Source organism: Lepisosteus platostomus, chromosome 27 (genome assembly GCF_059453375.1).
Source record: "Lepisosteus platostomus isolate fLepPlt1 chromosome 27, fLepPlt1.hap1, whole genome shotgun sequence".
In the NCBI taxonomy this organism is placed as follows: Eukaryota; Metazoa; Chordata; class Actinopteri; order Semionotiformes; family Lepisosteidae; genus Lepisosteus; species Lepisosteus platostomus.
The window spans coordinates 1404344-1426871 of NC_142637.1; the positions used below are offsets into that span (position 1 = coordinate 1404344).

Consider the following 22528-nt stretch of genomic DNA (forward strand, 5'->3'; position numbering starts at 1 on the left):
CTGGAGTACCCATTACAGGATAGATAACAGGTTTTGCCAAAAAGCATTAATTGTAGTTTCAGGTTAGATTTTTGTGTGGATCTTGTCCTGCTATTCATAATAGGATGCATACTTTAGCCTGTGATTGCACATAGAAGACAGCCCAAAGGCACAACTACAGTATTTGTTGAAACCACAAATTGAATCATTATTTTCCTGGGAATTGAATGCTTTTTCCACAGCCTTTACAATAGTCCTCAGGGCACTAAGACATAGCCACAAACACACAGTCACACACTTGCAGCTTGTCAAAACTTGCAAGCGATCATCTAGTATTAGCTTTGACATATCTCTGATGTATAGAAAAGGGACCCTAACTCTAAACATGTCTGTGCATCTCTTGAGGGGCTAAAGACAGGAGTTTCCTACCTACAGAAAGGGGCCGTTTGATACAAAAGGACACCTATTGGCGTCTACACAGAATTGTCACTACTATACTGCCTCTGCCCCTTGTTTTGAAAGATATACTATTAACTCTCCATGTTTAAGAAGTGCTAAGTCCAGGCTCACAGTGAGCTGAGCCGTGAGCTGAGGCAGACAAGGGCAGACAAGGGCACAAGGCAGCTTCTGCCCTGCCCTGGCTCCTGGGGCACACACACTCACAGGTGCACACAGGGACACCTGGGCAGTGAGGGCTTGGATGGTGGGAGGAAACTGCAGCATGCAGAGCAAACCCATGTGACCCCGAGTGGGACATGCAAACTCCACACGCAATGTGCATTGATTCAGAATCGGACCCCGGACCCAAGAGGACAGAAAAACAACTATGTGACATCCTATTATGAGTAATAGTGTCACTTTTATATATTTTCTTTAGTCAGTTGTTCTCAATGAGGGGAATATTAATATATTTCTCTAGTTTTTTACTGTTTATTGTATATTGCTTTTGTTTTTTTTATTTAATTATAATTCTGCAATGGTTTTGAGTGTGATTAAGAGAAATGCAGCAGCATTGTTATTTTTTATGTCTTATATACATTAATGAGATCACACCCACTATCATTGGCGTTCTCTGATTTTGTATTGATTATTATGGTGTTAGTCAATGGGCCGCAGTGTATTTTTAGGCACATAGCGTCACTTGCTGGATAGGAAGAGTAACACAGAGGAGGCGCTGAACGCAGTGTACTCAAGTACCAGTGCAAGACTGGAGACTTTATTCCCAGTCATTTTTTACGACTGTTTTCTGTTCAGTGAAGATAAAACATTTTCAATTTTACAATTGCACATAGTACAGCTAAACTGATTCTAATTAAGTACAAATAAAAAACAAAACAAATAAAAATGAAATTTCAGTCCACCAGAAATTATACCAGAGACCTACAGTATATGAATGCGTATCGACATAAAAGTCATGTACGGTATATCAGAACTGAATTACGTGTTGGGAAATACAGATGGGTTTTAAGAACTGAAGGTTCGTCTAAAATGTTTGACGTTTATAAATAACTTTACGTTTTCATCCTAGACTAGGAGTATATCAGTTCCGACACATCAAAGTCTGTTTCAAGTAAACTATAACTCGAAAGCTGTATTGCGTTCTCTAATGACGTCTGGCTGATGAACGTTTCCCTTGTCCTACACCTGCTCTCTCACCTGTGCACCTGCTGCGGGTGCGTGTCAGCTGACAATCTAACCCCCCTCCTCCGGCCGTGACGCACTGAGTGGCGGCTCGGTCACAAAGCGGATTGAAAGACCGGGGCAGAGTGCTAGTCCCGTCAGCGAAATTGAAGATTTCACATTCCCGAAATAATCGGAACCGAAACACTTCCTAGCCTTTCGCATTCTCCGTTTCTGTCCTCTCTGGCGGTCCTTGTTTGCAGATGTCGATTTAGAGACAAAAAAAAAACTGTTGCGTTCGACCATGTTTGCCAAACTGAAAGACCGTTTTGAGAAGTTTCTGAACGAGAAGAACTTTGTAACCGACTGCCTGGGGAAGATCGAGGAGAAAACCGGAATTAAGAAACGTTACCTGGCGACAGGTGAGTCACCTTCCATATGCCCGCACTACCTTTCACCTTGCACGAAACGTGGCTGAATATTTTAGTGAGTTTAATTTTCATTTTGGTATTTTTCTTAAATTGTCACTGTGGTGAAAATTGATAATGGCACTTTAGTGTTGTATATCACGGAAAGACCTTTTGTGTATTAAAAAACAACCTAAAACTTCAGTTCGGTCCGACAACGCTGCTGTAGCCCGACCATCTGCTGGAGTAGTTTCAGTAAACGGTGGTTCTTCTGCAGCTGTGAGTGTAAATGGCGGTAGGCTCAGGTTAATCTCTGTGCAGCTCTTAACTGGAATTAAGTGCCCAACTGTTGAATTAAATCTCATTGCAACTGCCGAAATGTAATCCTTGTTCATTACGAATTGTAGTACTGTATGTACTCCTTTGGTCTCTTTGAGAGAGTTGATCGTTATGCCTCTCACGATGTTTGAAATTTTATTAATGTTAATAATGTCCGTTTACCTTTTGATTGATAAGTTTTCGATAGAGCATAATACTATAAGTATAATTAACTTTCAGTTAAAATGATTGAGTGGAAATATGTAACAACCTAAGGTGTTGGAAAACATATCTCCGTCTTAATGATTTTGTACCTTCTCAACGGCAGGCTATTATTATAATAACAACATTATTATACAATAATGTTGTATACGAACTGTTTTGTTGAATGCCAATAACAGAGCAGTAAGATATCGTCAAATGCATGTTAAATTATGTAATAACTTCCCTTCCTCGGGCTGCGGGTTATTTGTAACATAATCTTGAATGTGAGCTATCAGTTTCTGCCGCCTGTTCGGTGTCCTGTGCCTGCGCTGAGCTGGACAGAGCGACACACCTGCGCCTTTCGCAGGCAATCCGACAAGCCGTGCAAATATTCCACATATTTTACGTCACCCTCAAGCGACTTTTTTTTGTATTCCGATGTAGCATCGCCTCACTGCACCGATAGTTGCTTTAGTCTTCCATAATCCAAAAAGTGGTGTGGTAACACATAAAAAAACAATCTCAGACATCTCAGTAGAATCAGCTAGTTCATGTGCATAAATTTGAAATTAAACCATATATTGGAGGACTTTCTTATTTTTGTGTTTTCTGCCCTGATAGAGGGAGATGGATTTTTAAAATTATAACAGAAAAAACTATTTCTAAAGAGTCCCTTTGACAGAGTGTCTCCCATCTTAAAATACCCGTTGTCTCCTAGTGATGGTTAGAGCCATCTATAGTTGCTCCATGACTGGCAACCTGAACTGTATATAAGTTCACTTCTCCATCCTGACAGCTGGTCCCAGGGCTATTTTTAAATTAAAATAGTTGTGTATCAAATGAACACAAGACAGAATACTTAAAGGTTACTCTGTCATGGGAGGGTTCAGAGTAAAGATGTGTTCATCTCAGTTCATGGTTGTTTATAATCAGTGTTTTCTGTCAGTTCTGTCCGCCTGATGCTTCTGATTACTGAGATGAGCCTCCTACAGGTTCGCTTTACAGTTTGCTGTTGTGGTTACTGGCTAAGCATGGATAATCCCTCTTCTTGAGATTTCGTAGTTTGGTCCCTTGGACTCGGAACCTGCCACAAAAACTTCTTTCTAATCAGGATAGTTTAGATTAGATTGGCAAAGTGGCACAGTGGTCAGCAGCACTGGGGCCCCAGGTTCGATTCCAGACCTGGGGTGCTGTCTGTGTGGAGTTTGCATGTTCTCCCTGGGTTTGTGTGAGCTTTCTCCAGGTGCTCTGATTTTCTCCCACAGTCCAAAGACATGCTGATAGGTTACCTGGCTTCTTAGTGTTTTAGCCCATGTGTGTGAGTGTTTGTGCCTGTGATGGACTGCTGTCCCATAGGGCGTGCCCTGCCTTGTGTCCGTTGCCTGCTGGGATAGACTCCAGCTCCCCCGTGGCCCTGTGTTAGATAAAGCAGTTAGAAAATGAATGGATAGTTGAGTTCCAATGTTTTTATTTTCCCCAAAGAGATGAACACAATCTTCAGTATTTAATGCAATTCAAAAGCTGAAGCTCAATACATTTTTTGATTTCCACTCTTTAGTTGTGCTACGTATTCCTCACTGTGGGTCGGATGGATATTGGTGTTGATCTGGGACACAGTATTACAAATATTATAAATAGCTTAGTGACGTTTGTGCTGCAGGGTGAAAAGCTACTCTGTGCCATCTGCCACAGGACTCTCCAGCAAAAAGAAACATTGTGCCTCACCAATTCCTAGCCTGACTAAAACTGGTTTGCTATGCAAGGGACACTTTGCAGTAGATTATGGCCATATTATCTATTAACACTATTTTAGGACTGTGTTTTATAGACTGCGAAGCTGTACAGTGCAGATAAAATGTTTGTGAACGCCCAATATTAATTGTGGGAAATATCCTTCCAGTCATCAAGCATGGTGGTGGGAATATCATGGTTTGAGGCCGCTTGCCTTCATTGATGGAATCATGAATTGTATGAGCAACGCCTGGGTGAGAATGTTAGACCATCCCTTCATCAACTGAAGCAAGCTGAACATGCAAGGAAACTCTCAAATGTCGCCAACTTGAAACAGTTCTACAAGGACGAATGGGACAACATTCAGGAAGTCAGTGCAAGAGACTGATGAACAGTTACAGGAAAGGTTTAGCTGAAGTCATTGCTGATCAAGAAGAAGCCATCTGACCTTAACATACTTACGTGAAGATATTTACTGTTGAATCGTTTTCTTTTAGTAACCTGATTGAAAGAACACAAAAAGATAAGATATATTTGAATTTTCTTCTTTTATTAAGACTTTCATGGAGCATTATGCACATTTTATTTACATTATAAAGTTCTTCAGAATGAGATAGTGACAGGAAATGTTACAGACCAGTTGCTTAAACATTTGGTGACTCACATGGTGGTATATAGTGTCATATTGTTTGAAAGCCAGTTATTTGTTCCTTCACTGAACAGACATGCACTCATCTTGCAGAGCATGCTTTCTAATGAAAAATAATGGGCTCCAGGCAGCACCAGCACCCTAGTGCTGCATAGTATACCACAGCTGCCTGCAGGATAACTGGTGCTGGGCTCCCACGTGTTCCTACCGACTTCTGTAAAAGTCTGGCTGGATTTGATTGAGATGTTTGAATGGGGACCTTTATCATTGTAGCATACACGTTTCTGTTCTACAGTTCTGGATCAGTTTCTTTTAACTGATCAGTTGTCCTGATTGTTAATTGTGTTGCGTTACTGTGAAGACATCCCCTGTAATGGACCAGAGTCCTTTCAATATTGTTTTCTGTTCCTCCAGGCCTGGAGTTGAGCACCTATGTGATGAACACACATACTGTGGTCTTTCTTAAGATGAATCAGGTATCGCATAACTAGTTCTCCTGCTTTGCAATAGATTTTTAAATTGATTTGTCTATTTGGATGTCACAAGAGGTCCAAATCAAGTTGCTGTGTTTGGGGGCCAAACCAGGAAATGTAATATGTGGTGGTATCCAGAGATCTATCTTCTTAATTTTAAGGCACTAATTATCTTGTTTTTCTCTGGAGTTGAACATGCACACAGTGGAAGACAGGTTGGTGATGTTAAACTTCAGGACTATAAAAGAAACGGAATAAGGAGTTGAAAGATTAACAAAACAGATAGTGCTGACACTGCCCACTTTAAAGAATGAAAAACAGCCTGCGGATATGATTTGCTTATGCAAATAAAATTGTAGCTGTTGTTGAATAACTCTTCAGTGCACTTACTAAAATGACGTTGCTGCACCTCGAAAATATCAGATGTAAAAAATCCAAAATAATTATTCTAGGGGTCAGCTCCAGATCTAGGAAATGTGATGGTCATTTAACAGAAAAACCCACCCAGCAACAGGCACAATTTAACACAAGCTTGTGGGAGACTCTATTTGCATGAGGACCAGTAGAGTTCAGAGGGCAATGAGGGCAAGCTTGAGGAAATACAAAAAAATTGTACATAAGACAGGAAAAGCCAGTTAGTTTGATTTGGAAAACAAAGGTGTATTTTGGTGTTGAAATCTTTCAGGAGGTTGTGAAGAAAAAAAATAATTTTGCAGAATATATATTTTTTTAAATGTCCACATGGGACACAAAAGCTGTCAGTACCTGCTGAACGTTCATGAGACAGACTCAGTTGCGTCACTTCTGAGTTTGTATTAAATACTGTCGATGTGCAGCACAAGCCTTTATGTCTTGAGCCGGGTGAGGTCAGGCACAAATTACCTTACGGTACACACCGCCCTGTGAGAGCGCCTGGATGTTTGAGAGTGCCTGGTTTATGCCTGTCTTATTTGCTTATCTGCTCGTTATCCTTGTTTATATCCTGTAGGAATCGCTTTTATTTACTTGGCTCTGTAGACAATAAAAAGGTTTATGAAAGTGTTCCCTAGAAAAATGTGCACAATGAGTGCATGATATCTTGGAGAGAAAGCTCAGCAGTTTCACTCGCTTCTCAGCAGTTGGATCTATTTCAGCTTTTGTGAGCTGCAGGATGTACCATGGGCAACAAAGAATACATTAATGGCAGAAAAATTGCCAGACGGAACCTGAACAAAGGAATAAGAATTGAGCTGCTACAGGTGTGGGTATCAGTTCTTTACTAAGGCAAAGGCAGAGTAACAATGTTGCTTAGCCTTCCACAACATGGAATAAACTACTCAGTCATGTTATTGAAGTGGTACCCTGGCTTCATTCAAACAAACTTTTCTAGTCGCTTCTTTGGAGGAGCAGAAGCCTATCCTGGCAAGCAATGGGTGCCAGGCAGGGTACACCCTGGAAGGGACGCACAGATACGAGCACCCATGCACTCACACAAGGGTCACTTTTCCCAGAAGCCAATTAACCTACCACTATGTTTTTGGACATGGAAGAGCACAGGAAGTTTTTAATCGGTGATGACTGCAGCGGTCATTCGAATATGTATTTTTGAATAATTTCAGTACTCATTCAAGTTTTCTGCTTTGTTTACAGGTACAGTCTCCTTCACTGGCCTGTATTTGATTTTTGGCTATGGAGCCTCCTTGCTCTGCAATTTAATAGGATTTGTGTATCCGGCTTATTTCTCGTAAGTACAATTTTTCCCGTTTCATGAGTCTATCAGGATTGTCTGTCTAGTTTGAATATCAAGCCTTCACTTTAGAGCATGATTTGACATGCAGAAATACAAGCCCCCAGGGGGCACTGTTACCTGGCAAGCTCCTGATGTCCTCGTCCACACTAGGCCTCCCACCTCTGGAGTCGCTCCGCCAGTTGTGCACTACAGCTGGAATCAGCGATGTCTGGGCTATTTATTCCCTCGACACTGTAGACAATAAAAAAGCTTTAAGAAAGCATTCACAAGAAAAAACACACTCAGCCACCAGTTTCATTTCTATAGAGCATGTTAGTCATGGAGGGAGACACAGAGTACAGGTATCCAGTGGACACAGAGGACGGACCCCAGTGAAGCAGCTGCTCCTCCTGCCAGCTTTGACCTCGGTGCCCCCCTCTCCTCTCGCAGGATCAAGGCCATCGAGAGCGCTAACAAGGAGGACGACACGAAGTGGCTGACGTACTGGGTGGTGTACGGCATCTTCAGCGTGGCGGAGTTCTTCTCTGACATCTTTCTCTACTGGTTTCCCTTTTACTACGCATTAAAGGTAAGGAGAGGAGAGAGGGTCTGATTTTTTTCCAACCCCAAATCGTTATGCAGAAAGTTACTTTCATTTGGGTGGTACGGTAAATCTTGCTTTTTCTGCATTCGAGGACCAGAATGGCTTGTTCCTGGTCTGTGCAGAAGATGCGCATGTGCGCTCCTACATCTCTCACGCCTGCTGTACCTGACCTGCATGGGTTACTGTAGTAGAGGCACAGCAGGGGTACGTGAGGTAACATGCTTATGTACGGTAGCAGGGCATCGTGGGTGATGCTTTAGTTATGCGGTTTCCATGAAGAAAGCGCTAGATGTGCTTTGTGTGTGGACATAAAAGCTGTGTCAGCACTCTATCATGAGAGTAATGTCTGTACTTGAGTGTTATGTTGCAAAATAAAAACCTCTGTGGGTCCCTAAATTCTTAGTTCTCGTATTTCCCACTGAGAGGATAATAAAAGAAATTAGAAGAAGAAAGAGAATGAGATTAACCACAGGGGGCAAGAGACGAAGTTGGTGCGACAGTGAGTACATTTAATTAACTTTCTTGTCTATTACTATAGACAAAATATTACTGTTACTAAACTTTATTATAGTAGAGTAGTACTGCATTAAGTATAGTTCAAGTGGGGAGCTGTATCAGCATGCATAGGCTGCAAAGGAACAAATAAATTCCATGCTGAAAAGAGAAGACGTTTCAGCTGTATAGCCTTCTTTGGGTGTGAAGCAGAGCCTTATAGGGGCATTTACAGAGAAAAATAATTCTTCTTTCATCTGGTTCTGCCACATGGCCATAAATTAAGGCAGAATAGATCAGGGACTGGTACCAGCAGCAGTATAGCAGGGGGATTATGAAAATGAACCTGACCAGACTGCGTGCTGTGCTTCCTTACAGACAGTTCAATGGAGTCTTTGGCTACTGATTTGTGTAGTATGTAAGCTCCTCCATATTACCAAGTCAGTATGTACTGTACTGTGTTTAGAAGCCATCTTGTTAGGCTGGCCTGTTTATGGCCTTACTGTTCTGTACAACTATTGAGCTGGGAAGATGTGGGTAGACATGAGAGTTGGCAAAACTAAAGTAAAACTAAATAAAATAAATCTGTGAAACATCCCTCTGGGATATCCTTGATAAATAGCTGTGAATAAAATAATAGGCAATTATACAGACTGCTTGTGGAGGCGCTGTGTTTTACATGAGAACTGTTCTAAGGAAATTCCACTCGGTGTTGCACCGTTTCTCAGAAACGGAGCTGGTGACAGGTGCTGAACAGGAGCAAACCCAAGACCTCCGTGTGCACACAACCGTTAATGACAGCTGTTGTCTGGGCTGCTCTGGTTTAAAAAAAAAAAACATTCCACCTATAGAAATACCAAGCTTTCAGAACTCAAAGTAACAATGGTTTAATCGCTACTTTCCCAATAAATCTCTTTCTCAGTGTTATTTTGGCATTCTCCTGTTAAATGTTGGGTGGGTGTGACTTTAAGTGGAAATGAGCCTAATGTAGTGGGTGGATTGCTAGATGAGAATGGTTAGGTTCTCGAAAAGGCCTTGTTTTTGTTTTGAGACTCAGATTGTCATTGAACATTTTTGTTGGAATTGGCTCCTGCTAAAGGAACATTTCTTTTTCGAGCTGCACTGATACAAATAAACCCCATAAATATGAGCAGTCACTGATCATTGTTGACACCGATTGTGGCATCTGCCACACATACAATGCAAAATATGCCTCTTTATTCATGTATGGTTCTCCAGGCGATGTGCAATGATGTATCCAATCTGCAATTAGCATGTTCAGTGTGAGACTGATTTTGTTTCAATGATTCCTGTTGGCATGAAACATTTTAAGGATGAATTATTAGATAATGTTTTATGGGTCAGGTAGTGGCTCAGTCCTGTTGTTTACCTTTTGGCTCAAGGAAAGAAGCACCTTATTTTTTTGATTATACGCTGTCTCTGTAAGATTGTCTGCTCTACACTTCTTTGTTCCGTGGTCTTAATCATGTGCTCTGCAAGTGTATTTTCTTCTCCTTGTACCGGTTCCTGCTGCTTTTTCATTATCCCATTTCCCAGTGTTCACTCCTTGGCTCATACCCTTCCAATTTCTGCCTTTTCCCCTTGATCCTGCTTCCCAGTCTCTCTCTGCGGCTGTAACCCCCTCTTCTCCTCTCTCTCCTCTCAGTGCATCTTCCTGCTGTGGTGCATGGCCCCAGTGAGCTGGAACGGGTCGCAGATCTTGTACACGCGTCTCGTCCGCCCATTCTTCCTCAAGCACCAGGCCTCCGTGGACAGTGTGGTCAACGACCTGAGTGGGAAGGCCATCAACGCGGCGGAGAACGTCACCCGCGAAGGTACAGCCGGGGGCCCCGCGTGTCTGCTGGCTCTCTGAGCAACATCCTGCATCTCGAACCGAGAGCGCGCTTCTCTCCCCAATGACGTGCGGGGGCGTGGCCCAAGCCAGCCAACCGTATTGGTGAGGTCAATGGCTGGATGAGATCCTCCCGTCGGGACAGGGAGCGTTTTTGTACACTGAGGCTGGTAGGAGTGTGGAACAAGCTCCTCCACAATCCTGTTGCAGCCGGTACCCTGGTTTCATTCAAGAAACAGCTTGATGAGATCCTTGGATCAATGAGCTACTAATTACAAAACGAGATAAGAGGCCATTCAGTCATCCATCCTTTGTAACTTGGGTTCCTGTGTAGCACTTGTGTGGTAATTCAGTGGCCGAGCTGCGACACTGGCAGCGTCTTGCAGTGATCCAGTCTTGGGCACCTGCAAGATGTGTCACTGTCAGCGATTGTGTTTTGTAGAAAGAGGGAACTGACTTAAAGCCAGGGTCACAAATGGAGGTGGGGAGGGGCTACTTTTATGATAGAAAATATAAAGGACCCCTTTACACAGAGAACAGCAGGTGACTGGATCCATCATTGTTGCCATGTGGTTGAAGCCAGTTCCCTGGACCCCAAGAGCTTCTATCAAACAGTCATCTGCTAAAAATTCCCACGAGCTATGCAATAAAACCGTCTCTGACCTTGTGACCTTTTTTACATTTTCATTCCATCCACTTATTATTGCTTAGATGCTGAGCAGAGCTCTGGGGTACAGTATTTCTTTGCAGGTTTAAAACGGCCATCTCAAATGGATCTTTGGTTTAAACACATTCATAGTATATGAGAACGAAAATCCTCCAGAATGAAGAGTGAGGAAGACATGTTTGTCTGTAGTCCAACACAAGAAAGGTCTTTTCTATTGTATATAAAGCTATCCTCTTCGGCTGTGGTATTAATGACTAGCCAGGCACAAATGTGGTTGGTACACAGAACTATGAAAAGGAGAAGTTAGGGTAGATGCTCTTGCTGGGCTTAACTGGGCCTGTTGCTTTCCTTAATTTTTTTAGAATCTGATTTGTCACAAAATGCCCTCGGAATTGTAAATATGTTCTCCTGTGTGGGAAAAATGGTGCAGAAGAGAGTTTGGGATCTTATATTTAAAACCTAAGTGGGATTGCTGTTTTCTCTCTATACCCCAGAGTCCTTTATGGTTTCGTGTTACAGGTGTGGTTCAGGATTAGCATAAACAATTAGCCGTTTTCTGCCAAGCCCAGTTTACCACAATCTTGAAAAGTTGAAAAAGCAGTATGGTTTCAAAATGAAAGCAGTTTCATCTGCTGTCTGTTAAATTATGGATTAGTCTCTCGTAAGAAGCAAACGCGCAAATGTAAAGTGGTTTTAAAGTTTAATGAACTAGGCCCGACTGCTCTCTTTCACTGCCCTTGAAAATTAAGACTAAAGCTGCTTTCCTAAAGAACAGCTCACCTTGCAATATGTCAACTGGATTTTCATTGATGTCCTATATAAATCAAATTATTTACAGTTGGTGTTTACATAAGCCTTAAATGAGCACAATTGTGTGGTACTGTGCTTCTCTACATCGATCAGTAACATTTACAAGAAAATAAGATGTATTGGTGCTTCTTTCAGTATTTTGCTCTCGCAGTATTTACCCTTTATTTCCAGCCAGTTTGGTTCAGAATTCTTCCTTTGTTTTAAAAAGCTGGAAGCTGCTAGTCCTTTTCTTCATTTGTTTGGAGGTGAGTGTACACAATGTAAACACGGCCTCTAATTATGCTCTGAAATGTCTGCAGCTCGTGAAAAACAAGCCTTTCTGTTTCCCCCTTCTTGACTTCAATTAAAAAATACGCCACACACCAGTGAGCCGAAGTATTTGCCAACTCTCAAATATTAATGGAAACATGGTATTTTTTTAATTAAATGATTCTCTTTATAACCAGTCACAGAGTATTGTTGGGACTTTTCTCCAATATGCACTAATTGCATATTTAACCCTCATTTGAAGGCACACTGGGGACTCCACCATTTTAATGCCTGCAAATGGCTTTGCTTTGTAAAACCAAATTACATTCGTGCCAAGAACTGAATCTTGGAGTAAACATTTGCACTGTCAGATGTCTGATGGAAAATCTGGACCTGAAATGGAAAGCTAAAATTACAGAACTAAGCAGAAGCTAAACTCCTATGTCTTTTCTATGTTCAGCTTCCATGTAAAAAGCTGCTAAAAGACCTGAAATAAAATTGCTGATATCCCATTTTCTTTTGTTATCTGATGTTAATAATTTATTTTATCCCTTCCTTAAAATCTTCAGCAAAGCATATTGCTTAGTTGTTCCTGAAGTGGTACTTCTAAAGCTAGCACTTGAAATCTCCAGAGAGTGCAGCAAGATGGAGCATTGCAGACTAGAGCTGTATGCTTATTGTATTGTGCCTGCCTGAATAATCTACTTTAACATGCTTTTAGACCATGCAATTAAAACATCAGAGGTTGCAATAATTGCTGGATAATTGCTTTTGTGAGAGAAAGCCTATTTTGCTTTAATACCCAGTAATGATAATGACGATTTTAATTGTCTGTCTTCTCTGTACTCTCTACTGTTTTTTCCTTGTCCTGTAAGTATAAAGAGTCGCTGTGATGAGGGAGATTGAAATATTATTGCCTGTGTCTTAGCCCATACTGCCGTGTCATCTCATGGAATCCAATCTCCAACACTTCTAGATAAAACGGAGTGAAGTTATCTCATTTTGGTTGCTAATAGACCATGTTTTGGTGATTGTCTGGTGACTGAAAAAATTTAGATGAATGCAGATTGCAGCAACTTGTAATGAATGTTTTTACTGAGTTCCCTTCAATTTCAAATGTCTCACGGCTTTCATCTGAAGAGTAAATTCTAGAGCAGCCTGCTTTGCACTTTAGTACTGGCTGAAATCAAACCTTCAACCTGCCCGCTAATGAGATCAGTGCAAAATTGTAATTTATTATTTCCCGGAGACCCCTTGCCTTGCGAAGACGAGCCCTGCCATTAAGCACTGTAGTGCAATTACAATTTGTGCCCAGCAGGCTGCTCCAATGTTTTTGTTAATCTAGGCCTTAATGTGTGACCGCATGTTTGCTTAAATACTTACCAGCTCTCTTTTCTTCTTCCGTTTTTCTTCCGGCTGCAGTCCTGCACACACTGGTACAAAGCAAGACCCTTCTGCCCCCGGAGGCAGGCCCTAAAGAGCTGCCCAGCACGTCTGTATGTAACTAACTGCTCCTTGACTCCCTCCTCCCCATGTGACTGCAGCTTCTGCCTAGAGGCCGGCTTGAGCTTTCCAGCACCTTGTTGCCAGAGCACACACTGCATGATTAACTCCCACGCCATTCCGACTCCAGAGACCCACAGGTGTAGATTGACAAAATCCTAAAGGTAGCTGCAGTTATTGACGCTGAACTGCATGGGATGACGAGTACCAAGCAAAACTGAAACAGTCAAATCCAGTTCCTCCATTATCGTCTGCTGATGGAAGAACTGCGTTGTCCTGAAAATGCCAACATGAAGAGGGGGACTTTCTGAAAAGATAAGCCTCCTAATAGTGTATAATCTCCTAATAGAAGATCATGTGATTGTGTTTTCTGCTGGGGGTTCCTGCAGAGTTGGAAAGTCCAGGCACTTATGTGACAGAGCTGTCACAGGTGGAAACGGTGTCTGGAACAGATGGATTTTTGCTTAAGAACAGAATTTGCTCCGCACTTATTAAGAGGTCCTAAGCATGTGAAGATTCCTGACAAGTGAGAGAGTGTTCCAGTGTGGAAGAAGGGCCCAAAATTTTTTTCTTTAAATTTGGTCTTTGAGATTCTGAATGAGTTTTATTCGGAGGTGAAAAAATGGGAGAAATTATTTTGCATAACATCAAAATGCTTTGAATGTTCATTTTAACAGCATAGTTCAACCCAAACATTATTCCTGCCTGGGTATGGATAGGTTTTTCTGTTAATTTCCCTAATAATAACTAATAATGCTTGTGATCAGCTCAGCATACCTGTTATGAATCTTCATGCTCATCAGGTGTTTAAATTCATTGTCGTCGGCCCTCCACCCTCTCCCCGCCCCTGCCTGCTTCACACACCGCTCTTGAGAAGCTCTGCGCTCTCACCTCTCTCTGGTGGGAGCGCGGCTGACAGACGTGACACTGCACAGGGCCACACAGGTGTGTGGCAAAGCAAATACCTTCAAACGATGCCTCGCATAGTGCTTTTCACCTCCGAGCTGCTTCCCAGAAACAGAGCCCTGTCTTGGCTGTTTCTCATACTCCTCCCACTGGAACGCATGGCGCATCGTACCTACAAAGTAGGCAATTCATTCAGTGTGATCAATATTCAATTTTAAATGTTACTGATTATTTGCCCATTCATTTCATTTAATGTCCATTCTTTAAAGCAAGCTCTAGTTAAGATACCTTATTTTTCTAGAAAAGGTGACATCTGTACCGTGCAGCTTTAGAAATAATGATTTTTGGAAGGATTGTCGCAAAGCTACTAAGGTAAACTTCCTATGACAACCCAACTTAACTGCTAAAGCTCACAGAGTTTCTCAATGTCTGTGGGTAAGACTGTTTAAATGGCTCAATCCTGATAATTTCTCTTCTGGCTCAAGAAGGTGTCTGGCAGTGGATAATGTAAAATTGGGAGCGCCACCTGCTGCCAGCTTTTGGTCTGTGCAATGGCATAGCATAGGCATTGTCATGCACTCAAGCCATCAGATAAAGAAAATCTGGAATATGGGTAAACCCCAGAGATCAGGAAGTGAAGCAGAGCTGCCACTCTCACGTCATTAAGAATAAGGGAATTAAAATATCCTGAGCTCTACAAGACATCTGTGTCAAGGTCATTACATCAATATTCTCTCTTTGTAGAAACTATTACAATAATGCTACTGATTGGAAGGAAAAGCCTTTACTTCTAGTTCTGCATGAAAGCAAAGATGCACAGGCTTGCTGTGGGGGGTATTTTCTGCTGCTGCTGGTGAGATTTTTCTCTGAACTTTTTTTAATTGTTCTCCTGGGGCTTGAATATCAAATTACTTTGTGCTGTTAGCTGGAGATGTTAGCAGATTAAAACAATTCATGTGTTTGGAAACCTAAGCAGGAATAGGGATTAGTTTGGCCCAGTTTCTGTCTCGTTAGGGACATTAATTGGACGTGACAGGAGCTGAGGCGCAATGCCACATTGATCAATTCAACAGGTGGCTTGTTAAATTACTTCAGAGAGAATCAAGGGCTGAAATCTCTGCACTCTTGATCTCTCAAGGACCAGTTTTCTTAGAGGAACAGATTCCTTCCCTGATTCATCCACAGATTACAGGTGTTGCCCATCTTTAACAGCAGGTTTTTTACAGAAAAAAAAAACTAAACTAATTGCCAGACTTTATCAGAATTCAATGCAGGACAAAGTTTGATGTACTTTTCTTGAACTATCCGATTAGTTGCAGGACTTGTTCCTACAGACAATATCGAGCAGTGTTGGTGTTCAGTTGTTTAAGACCCACCCAGTGCAGGTCAGTTACTGTAGAAAGCCACTGAGCAGTGTGGTCCGTGTCCTTCAGGCAGCTCTGGTCCTTCAGGTATTCATTCTTTTCCTCATCTGCAGACCCCTGCAGCTGAAAAGAGTCCTTGCACACACTCACAATGCCCTTCCCTGTTCAACCTTATTGCTAAAAGATCAAACCATAAAATACTTTTTTTCCCCACAAATGAGGGTCCCTTTGGTCTTAAATACTTAGTGTAAGTCAATCTTTTCACCTTTGAAGCATCACAGTGGGACTGTGTGGAGCTCGGATATTGACCTGCACTGCTACACAAGCACTTTTTCTTTCTAGATTCCATGGCCATGAATCTGTTTGATTTCAGGTTTGTTGGATATGTGCAGTTTTTAAGCCCTTCCATTCACAGCTATGGAGAAACCATTTTTTCAATTTATAGTGAGCGTTCTCTATTTTTCATACTTTCGCTGTAAATTGATGAACAATAAAAGCAGAAAAGACAGAGAACTGACTTATTTATAGCTGATGAGTCTGGACATTTGGATAAAACCGTTTGATTGCTGTATAGATAAAGAGCCTGGCTTGAACATTGAAGCACATCTCATTTGGAAGCTAAAAGGACTTACAGACACACCTTCAAAGATATTTAAGGACTATTAGTGCTGTATTGGTTTCAGTTTCTTTTTGTGTACTTTTCAAATTTGAAACTTGCTTTTCAAGCAGTGTTTAGAAATATAAGAACTCGCATCTGGGAGGGCTTTCAGCACAAACCAGTTTGCCACACTGACTGTTCTCCCACGCTGTTCTATCAAGCTGTTTTGAGAGGAGGGGCATTCATATCACGACTGAAGTCACGGGCCAGGTGTAAGTTGTGTTGTTCGTGTGTCTTCTCACTTGAAGCCCAGATTCAGGATGAGAAAAGTACATGAAAACACTGGCTCTGAAATCAGCCGAGATGTCTGATGTATCTAAAACCCATTCAAGTGAAATGACTGATTTTTTTAGCATATTTTCCATTGTCGCATCTCTCTGCCTTGCATGTCTGTACCCATGTAGCCTGATCTGTCTGTAGACTGAGCAGGTAAGTTTGACAAAGTTTGCATCCTTCTCTTGTTTTTGTACTCTCAGGTCAGCAAGAATTAAGTGGAAATTTTATGGCATCGGGTTACCTTTGGACTCCCACGATTTCACTGTGTTTTTTTCCTGTATATATATAATGCCCTCATAATGTTGGCACCAAGTTAACTCCGTCGCAGATCCCATTACAAAGGGTTTTGGACATCATTGTCTTGTATAATAATGCTGCATTGCAGTGCTTTGTGCAATTGCAAAACTCAAAGACATTTTATTTCAACATGTTATTAGATGGAGACCAAGTTCATTTATCAGCATTTTCTGATTCCTTCATTCTGAAAGATGTCTGAACAAGCAGCCACATGAATTCACCACAGTAATAAAAGCTTTATCGGTGACCTTTCCTAGAACAAGAAGAAATGACCCTACCACTGCCTTAGCCTCAAATTAAAAGATTTATTGTAGATTTCTGTTTGCACTGCTGATTTCTGGTGCCAGAGAAACAGGAGTGCAGCAGTCAGTGTGAGGCAGGAGTTCTCCATTCCTTGTGACTATAGACCATGTGGTACAGTGTCTTTATTGGAGAGGGGCTCCGCATCTTGGAATTTGCTTATACAATTAAAATAAAGCTTCATCCCCTTGGGTGGCAGGACAGTTAGTGCTGATGCCTCCCAGCTCTTAGGTCCTGGGTTTGATACCTGACTGGGGTGCTTCTTTGTGGAGTCTGCATGTTATTCCACGTTTGCATGTCTTCTCCAGGTGCTGTGGGTTCTCCTTTACAAAGGCATGCTGGCTGGGTTAAGCGGTGTCTCTAAATTGTCCTGTGTTGAATGTGTTTTGATGGACTGGTGTCCCATCCAGGGTGTAGCCCTGCCTTGTGTCCTTTGCTTTCAGGTTAGGCTGCAAGCCATCACTGCTTACCTGGAATAACCACCTTAGTGGTCAAGGATGCCTAATTCAGAGTTGTGTAGATTTTCTTTCTAGCCCTGTTTTCATAAATGCATTTATGAATAATATAGGTAATATACAGAATATCATAAATAATGTGTACAGTGTAATGTACCATTTTTTGCTTACATGGTTAAGATGTGGAACTCTCTTAAACTCATGAACTCTAAAGAGGAAATACAAAAGGGGAGTTTAATTTAGGTAACTGTCCAGGATTTTCATTGCAACCCAGGATCTCAATCTAACCTGACTGATTTAAAGTTGATTTAAATTACCTTAAAAAATTAAACATGTCCAGTTAAAATTGTTGGTATAAAAGATCCATTTGATCACAGGGTAGAGTGGAACAACTTTTAATTTTAATGGTGATATAGAGCATTTTAAGTAGCATTATATCTGACTAGCTCATCGGATCATTACAGAGGTTAAGTGAAGGAGGAACTGGGTAGATGGGAAGCCAGTGTGTCTCACAAATAAAGTTTGAAAGAGTTAAGCTATCTGCTGATAAAGGAGACAGCACTGCTTCACATGTTGTGCTAATATAGATCCTCACAGCAGTGCTGCACTGGTCCCAGATGGGATTAGTAGTTACATCTGTGCTTTTCTGCGAGCAGAACATTTTCCTTCTCTGCTGTAGTTATGTGCTGCTCAGAGAGCAGCTCCACTAGTGGCAACAGCTGATTCATAGGCTTGTTAGTTGAGTCCTAGTTTCTGCTCATTAGATTGCCCTGCTTTTAAGTATCTATTATTCTGGTCTTCTTCCAGCCTCCAAGCTAGCCGTTGATCATGTGCTCAACCATGAGAAGTCCCAGTGATTTGGTGAAGAGGTACACTTCCGCTCCCACTGCTTGAACCAGGAGACTCCAGCTCATCTTAACCGACTGATCTGCTCCCATGTTACCCCCCCTGTGGTAGAAGGAAAATGCCATCTGAACAAGAAAGGCCTGCTGACCCACGAGTATGAGTGCCATCTGAAAGAAGACAAACCCTCCACTGGCACAGTGCTTTAAAGCACTGTGTACCACTGCATGAAGCTCATCAGGGCTGATACTGTACATGTATGGAGATATTCACTTTTGTGCTGGCTTTTAGAATAAAATAGTTTTGCTTCCAGTCAAGACCGACGCCTCCTGCTTGCAATACCCAAGCAATTTTTAACTTGAGTTTTTTTATGCATTTTCCATTGTTTTGGACAGAGCCTTACACCTGCCATTCCTTTTTGTTCTTGTTTGTTTCTTGTAATATCGTACCAAACCACACACAAGTCCTCTGCAAGGAACACAAATGCTGACTGGTGCTGTATCGGCTCTCCTGCAGATTAGAGGATAAAATCGCACATAAAATCAGGGCTGACCGCTGTGGTGAGGATGAGCTCATGGTTGCTAGGAACAATTAGAATTGAAGTGACTGAAATCTGGAAAGGCTCAGGTTCAGTCTTGCTATCGACTAAAACTATCATCTCATTAGCAGGAGGTAGGGGGACATGAGGGGGACTCTGATGGCAGTTAATTTTTGTGCAGAATACGTACATCAGTGCAATCAAATGGGCCCAGTGTGCACATGAGCGGGAATTATAGATTAAAAAATGTAATCTGTTGGGGCAGTAGTGGAATTTGCACTATAGTTGTGAACTGATAGTGAACTTCTGCAATGAACCACTTCACTTAAGTTTGATTGAAGAACCACACTTGTTCAATGTGTATCAAGGTTGAATACAGTGAATGGAAAATTATGGAGCAGGATACTTTTGTGTTGAGTTTCGTTGAATTTTCATTCCCATCTTATGTCCAGGACTGGGTTTCTTTCTCCCTCCGTGACCGTGATGGCAGCTGAGTGAGATACGTGAGCTCTTTCTGAAGTTCACGATAGCTGTGTCTGTTCATATTTCAGCTTCGCTTCTCTAGTTGAGGACTATTGTCAAAACAGCCACAACAACTGTCAGTCATAAATCACAATAGTATTTTAAATGATTGATTTTTTTATCATACTCAAAGGCATTTTCAATCAGAGCTTCACTTATGTACTTATTATCGGGGGGGGGAGGGGAGGTAATTTCTTCTTTGTACATGTGAATTTTGTCTTTTTTTAAATTTCTATCAATAAACCTGTGAACAACTGAATTTGTTTGGTCTTGTCACTAGCATGTACACCCATCATTTGCATTGTTACAATTGGCAGTTAATACCTAATAAAATGCTGCCTGTAAAATCTATAAAGGTTTCAAGGGATGCAAGGGTGATATGGAAGCTTTTTCAACTGGGAAGGTTTTCACCTATTGGTTATTAAAACTGGTGAGACCGTGCTGAGCCCTTGGTTCATTTCTGGACCTGGGGTGCTGTCTGTGTGGAGTTTGCATGTTCTCCCCAGGTTTGCCTTGGTTTCCTCCAGGTGCTCCAGTTTCCTCCCACAGTCTGAAAACATGCTGGTAGGATAGTTGGCTTCTGGGGAAATTAGCCTGGTGCCTGTGCTTGTGTCTTTGCCCTGCAGTGACCCTGCCTTGCTCCAGGTGCTTCCTGGGACAAGCTCTGGGTCCTCCATGACCTGAACTGGATGAAGAGGTTAGAAGATGGATGGATGGTTATAGTTCCTTAGTGGGTATACCTTATCCTAATCTGTTGTTCCTGCAAAGACACCCAGATGCCAATGGATGCCAAGACTACACGCCCGGAGTCTGCACAGTCTTAAATTGCCCCCAGGGAATGAATAAAGTATTTTGAATTGAATTGGATCATGGAATGACAATGGCCCACATGGGATGGTCATTTGTGCAAGTGTATTATCATTTTTATTACCTAAACCAGTTTTGAAAATACACATAGTTATTTAAGCAATCAAACACTACTTTTAGAGCATATTAAACCATCCAAACGAAAAGCATGTGCACAATAATTGTAGCCTGTAAGATGTGCGCTTGCGCAACTTTCCCCTTCGTCACCCTGATCACGTGATAGGCGCCTGGCTTCCTGTGTTTTGTCACGTGACAAGGAAGTCAGCACATGATCCTAAAGCTGACTGATGTGGCTTTCGTCGTTTTCCCCGGGATATGCTGCAAGAGGAGACGGCGTTATAAGAAAGCATTGTACATATTGCATGGTAATTACGGTTATTTTCCTAGCTTGAATGTCCTTTTTTTCAGGATTACAGATGTAGGCGGATGTACAGTTCGATAAAATATAGCGAACAGCTTTATCTTTATCAGTGTATTATTTAACGTCGTTCTGCAAAATGTACTTTTTAAACTATTTTTGTTTGATAATTTTAAAATAAAGCATAGGTAGCTGTTTGTATTGATGAAAAACATGTATCCAATGTGTACAGAAAGCGAGTCAATGCAAAAGTGATCTTCAGTCCTGCTCTACAACTCTGCTGCTTCTCTCCTTTGCCAGGATCTGAGCAATGGGCTCTAAGAGTAAGAAGCGAGTAATTCTGCCAACGCGCCCTGATCCGCCCACCGTCGACCAGATCCTGGAGGATGTTGGCAGGGCCTCTCCTAGCGACCCGGTCTTTACCATGTTTCAGGACTGCTCACAAGGTACCTCTCAGCCGTGCGCTGAAAATCCTTTTCTGGGTTCTGTGCCACGTCACTTGTAACTAAATTTACAGAATTAAAATGTGGGGGGTACAGCTGTTCATTAACCTCTACGTGCAGCGTTTGTGTGACCCTGGTGTGCAGGTTCCAAACTCTCAGGTATGCTTTTTTGGGGGGAGGGGCGGGTCGTGACGTTATCATGAAAATCACGAAGTATGAGCCCTGTTACGTGAACAGGTCATTGCCCATCAATGGACTAACTTGCATATTGCTTGGGAAATGCGTGGTGCCAGCCCTGAGCCCGTTCTGGTGAGTCCCCATGAGTTTGAAAAGCTTGAAAGCACCTGTACCCCTCCGCTGCTCTGTGGCCTGAGTGCGCAGGCGGGTGGTGTGGTTTGCCTGTTGGGGGGCCGCGGTTCTCAATCCAGCGTCTTTGCTGTTGTGAAAGATCGTGGGACAGCGGCGGAGGGAGAGGTGGAGAGCCGATACCTGCAGAGCCGGAGGTACCTGGAGTGGGTCGAGCAGCTGCAGGAGGCCCAGGCGCAGCTGGCCGCCCGGAGGGGGGAGCTCCGCCTGGCCGGAGAGAGGCTGGAGCAGACTGTGGCCGAGGTCAGGGGGAGAGCGCTGTGAGACGGGCCCTCGGGCACCCTTAGGCACCCTCCAGGACCCTGCCCTGCGGTAAACTCCTGTATGAGCAATAACGCAGCGGCCCCCGCCTCTGGTGCAGTGCGACTGGCAGCAGAAACACAGAAGCAAGAAGATGCCCAGCTGGGCTGGAAGGACTCTGTAGCTCCTTTATTGTGAGAGGAAATCCTTCAAAAAAACACCATTCAACGAGAATGGAAAAGGAATGTTGGGGTGTAACAGTGGTCTGTAAATAAGTGTCTGTTTTTTCATTTGTAATCAGCGCAGCCCCTTCAGTTATAGTATTCATAGTATAAGCAGTCATTCATCTGTTGTACCCTGGTCGTGCACGCATGTTGCCACTCAGAAATTACTTCCTGTGGGGGAAATGGCACAAAGAAGCCAAGTGTCGTACAGGGAAAGATTTCAGGATGCTCGTTTAGTAGTTGTTAAAATAATTTAAAAACTCTCATTTTGTAACACAATAAGTAGATAAGCTAAAAGATAAATGATGTTCAATGTCAAGACTGGTGTAAATCCCTTATTTCAATAAAAAAAAACATTGGCGTTACGGCATTTGCTTTTTGTGTGGTTGACATCTCCACATTTCCTTGTTAAGGATGATTTACGTTGTCATCCATAATTAACCGCGCTTCATGTCTGCACAGTTCTTTGTATCATCTCTGCTCTAGCATCCATTCTCCGTGTAAACTTACTCAGGACTTACTCTAGATCAGTTTCACATTGAGTGGTGCAGAACAGTGTCCTGTTTGTTGTGTGGAGTTTGTGTTCTCCCTGTGTTTCCGTGGGT

General features: G+C 42.4%; 2 protein-coding genes across 4 annotated transcripts; both read left to right on the plus strand.

Annotated features, from left to right (window-relative positions):
• The first annotated feature begins 1687 nt into the window (after window positions 1–1687).
• reep6 (receptor accessory protein 6) lies at window positions 1688–19684 on the plus strand. 3 transcript variants are annotated; one of them, XM_088621910.1, is made up of 7 exons: window positions 1688–2021; window positions 7011–7104; window positions 7540–7678; window positions 9852–10020; window positions 13186–13259; window positions 16599–16623; window positions 18330–19684. In XM_088621910.1, exons 1-6 carry the CDS (start codon window positions 1904–1906, stop codon window positions 16617–16619), a joined length of 615 nt encoding a protein of 204 aa, XP_088478036.1. In that variant the 5' UTR covers window positions 1688–1903; the 3' UTR covers window positions 16620–16623; window positions 18330–19684. The 3 variants fall into 3 exon arrangements, with proteins under 3 accessions (XP_088478036.1, XP_088478037.1, XP_088478038.1); XM_088621911.1 differs by lacking the exon at window positions 16599–16623; XM_088621912.1 differs by lacking the exons at window positions 13186–13259; window positions 16599–16623 and having other exon boundaries at window positions 1690–2021.
• Window positions 19685–20510: 826 nt separating this feature from the next.
• On the plus strand, window positions 20511–22293 carry c27h19orf25 (chromosome 27 C19orf25 homolog). The gene is made up of 3 exons (XM_088621790.1): window positions 20511–20657; window positions 20951–21096; window positions 21542–22293. Exons 2-3 carry the CDS (start codon window positions 20961–20963, stop codon window positions 21721–21723), a joined length of 318 nt encoding a protein of 105 aa, XP_088477916.1. The 5' UTR covers window positions 20511–20657; window positions 20951–20960; the 3' UTR covers window positions 21724–22293.
• Window positions 22294–22528: the final 235 nt, after the last annotated feature.

Coding starts and splice junctions, on each gene's coding strand:
- c27h19orf25 (XM_088621790.1), top strand. CDS start 20,961: ATGGGCTCTAAGAGTAAGAAGCGAGTAATTCTGCCAACGCGCCCTGAT. Junction 21,097..21,541: donor GTTTCAGGACTGCTCACAAG/GTACCTCTCAGC, acceptor CTGTTGTGAAAG/ATCGTGGGACAGCGGCGGAG.
- reep6 (XM_088621910.1), top strand. CDS start 1,904: ATGTTTGCCAAACTGAAAGACCGTTTTGAGAAGTTTCTGAACGAGAAG. Junction 7,105..7,539: donor GTGTATCCGGCTTATTTCTC/GTAAGTACAATT, acceptor CTCCTCTCGCAG/GATCAAGGCCATCGAGAGCG. Junction 7,679..9,851: donor CCTTTTACTACGCATTAAAG/GTAAGGAGAGGA, acceptor CTCTCCTCTCAG/TGCATCTTCCTGCTGTGGTG.